General features: G+C 41.8%; 1 protein-coding gene across 1 annotated transcript in view; it reads right to left on the bottom strand.

Moving 5' to 3' along the window:
* LOC141763605 (5'-AMP-activated protein kinase subunit gamma-2-like) overlaps positions 1-2,500 on the bottom strand; it is a gene marked incomplete at its 3' end in the record, with an annotated part of 47,759 nt that overhangs the window by 4,557 nt on the left and 40,702 nt on the right. Inside the window, exons 8-12 of the mRNA XM_074628053.1 lie at positions 1,518-1,599; positions 1,329-1,387; positions 738-783; positions 593-647; positions 85-211 (exon numbers count right to left, since the gene is read on the bottom strand). Of these exons, the coding sequence (XP_074484154.1) occupies positions 85-211; positions 593-647; positions 738-783; positions 1,329-1,387; positions 1,518-1,599 (369 nt within the window). The remainder of the gene's footprint in view (positions 1-84; positions 212-592; positions 648-737; positions 784-1,328; positions 1,388-1,517; positions 1,600-2,500) is intronic.

Genomic DNA, 2,500 nt, shown 5'->3' with positions numbered 1-2,500 from the left:
ATTGATTATTGATGACTAAGTGAATGATTGATTATTGATGGGTAACTGAATGATTGATTATTGATGGGTAACAGGAGGACTCACAAAGAGCTGCAGGAACTTGAGGATCCTCTTGTGAGTCAGGATGTAGAGAGCGTTCCCGCTGACCGGATCGATGACCGGAAGACGATGGATCTTATTCTTGATCAGCGAGTACACCGCCTCCAATATACTGGGGGTGGGGGGGGCAGGTTTACAGTTACATATTGATCCAGTACTGGCTGCATCATTCTCCTCTTTATTTTCTCCTCTCTGTGTCTCCCCTCCTTGTTTCCTCTCCTTTCATTTCCTCCTCCCCTAGTTTCCTCTCTCTGTCTCCTCTCCTTGTTTCCTCTCCTCTCATTTCCTCCTCCCCTAGTTTCCTCTCTCTGTCTCCTCTCCTTGTTTCCTCTCCTCTCATTTCCTCCTCTCCTTGTCTCGTCTCCTTGTCTCTTTCTGTCCTCAGTATATGTTCAGCAGGTAGTGAATGACTCAGTCTAACTCATGTCTCTCTATATATACAGTATATACTGTATATATAGAGAGAGAGACAGACGGACAGAGAGACGGGTACCTGGCGTCAGGTGAGATGTGGACCAGAGGTTTGAAGGTCTCCTGCAGGTACAGCTCTGTCAACATGGATGACATCATCAGTGAGGTCACAGCTGCTGATTACATCATCACACACACCTTAACAGGTAGACTGAGAAGACCTTTACCTCTCCACGTCTCGATCTTATGTTCCTCCAGCTCGTAGATCTGGACCTGAGAGACACAGAGACACTGTTCACACCTGGTGGACACACTGAGACTGAGACACTGTTCACACCTAGAGGACACACTGAGACTGAGACACTGTTCACACCTAGAGGACACACTGAGACTGAGACACTGTTCACACCTAGAGGACACACTGAGACTGAGACACTGTTCACACCTAGAGGACACACTGAGACTGAGACACTGTTCACACCTAGAGGACACACTGAGACTGAGACACTGTTCACACCTAGAGGACACACTGAGACTGAGACACTGTTCACACCTGGACAGCCCTTTCTGATGGGGAACGGAGTCTGGTGTCTTTAGAGAGAGCTCCAGTAGGGGGGTAATACACTGACTATGGATACTCTCCCTTTAACGCTGCTGTTACTGAATTCTTCTTCTTCTCCTCTTCCTCTCTGAGAGTCACATGTCTGCACGGTGAATATGAAGCTACAGCTTAGCTTAAAGACTGGAAACAGCTGGAAACAGCTAGCCTGGCTCCTGTTTCCTGTGTGTGTGTGTGTGCGTGTGTGTGTGTGTGTTACCATGGGGGATTTGTAGTATCTGGTCAGGATGTTGATGAAGTCTGTGATGGTCAACATCCCTGAAACACAGAGAGACAGTTTCATCTCCGTCTCATCCTGAAGGCTGCTGGGATATTCACTGAGATGTAGTCTATATATAGCTCTGACACACACACACACACACACACACACACACACACATAGTCTTACCTACAAAGCTCTGCTTCTTGCTCTCCCAGAGTGGAGCGGCTCTCACTCCGTTAGCTACCAGAGCAAAGAACGCCTTCTTCACCTGAAACACAACCAGCAACATTAATATTAATAACAATAAGAATGATCATAATAATAACGGCAATAAAAATGATGATAAGGATAATAATAAAAAATAATAATAACAATAAGAAGAATGATAATAAAAAGATAATAACAATAACGATAATGATAACAACAATAATAATGATAATAATTACAACAGTAAAAATAATCATAATAATAATAATAAATTACAGTAGAGCTGCAACAATTAGTTTAATAAGCAGTCAACAGAACATAAGTCAACAACTTTTAAAATAATAATAATATTATTAACAATAACGATGATAATAATAAAAACAACAATAATAATGATATTAGTAACAATAATAATAATAAAATAATAATAATCATCATTTTGAGTGATATTTTGAAGAAGAAATAAGAGATATTCTGAGATGTTGTCTGTCCCAGTGAACGGTGACGTCTCACTCTGACTAACTTCTCTGATACTTTAAAGACCAAATATTAAACCATTAATCAATGATGACATCGGTTATTGATTATGATCCCTCCTGCTGTCTGCTGGCTTTCATAAAGATTTACAAAAAACATTTAGTTCTTGAAATGAAAGACTGATATGTAACTACAACCAGAGAAGGTATATTATATATTATATACGTGTATTAATAAGAAGTTAAAGTCGGTAGCCGGTTCCAGCAGCAGAGCTACGCGTCCGCCATGTTGGACTGACAGAGACGACCAGACGCCGCCATGTTGGACTGACAGAGACGACCAGACGCCGCCATGTTGGACTGACAGAGACGACCAGACGCTGGTAAAACGTCCGTTAATGAAGTCATAAAGTTCAGATTGTGTACGATCACTTTAACAGACTTTGTTATAGAACTAGGGTGGACAAAATAACAGGAACACCAGAG

Source organism: Sebastes fasciatus (assembly GCF_043250625.1).
Source record: "Sebastes fasciatus isolate fSebFas1 chromosome 21 unlocalized genomic scaffold, fSebFas1.pri SUPER_21_unloc_1, whole genome shotgun sequence".
NCBI classification, from domain to species: Eukaryota; Metazoa; Chordata; class Actinopteri; order Perciformes; family Sebastidae; genus Sebastes; species Sebastes fasciatus.
This window is presented reverse-complemented; position numbering and strand designations above follow the sequence as displayed.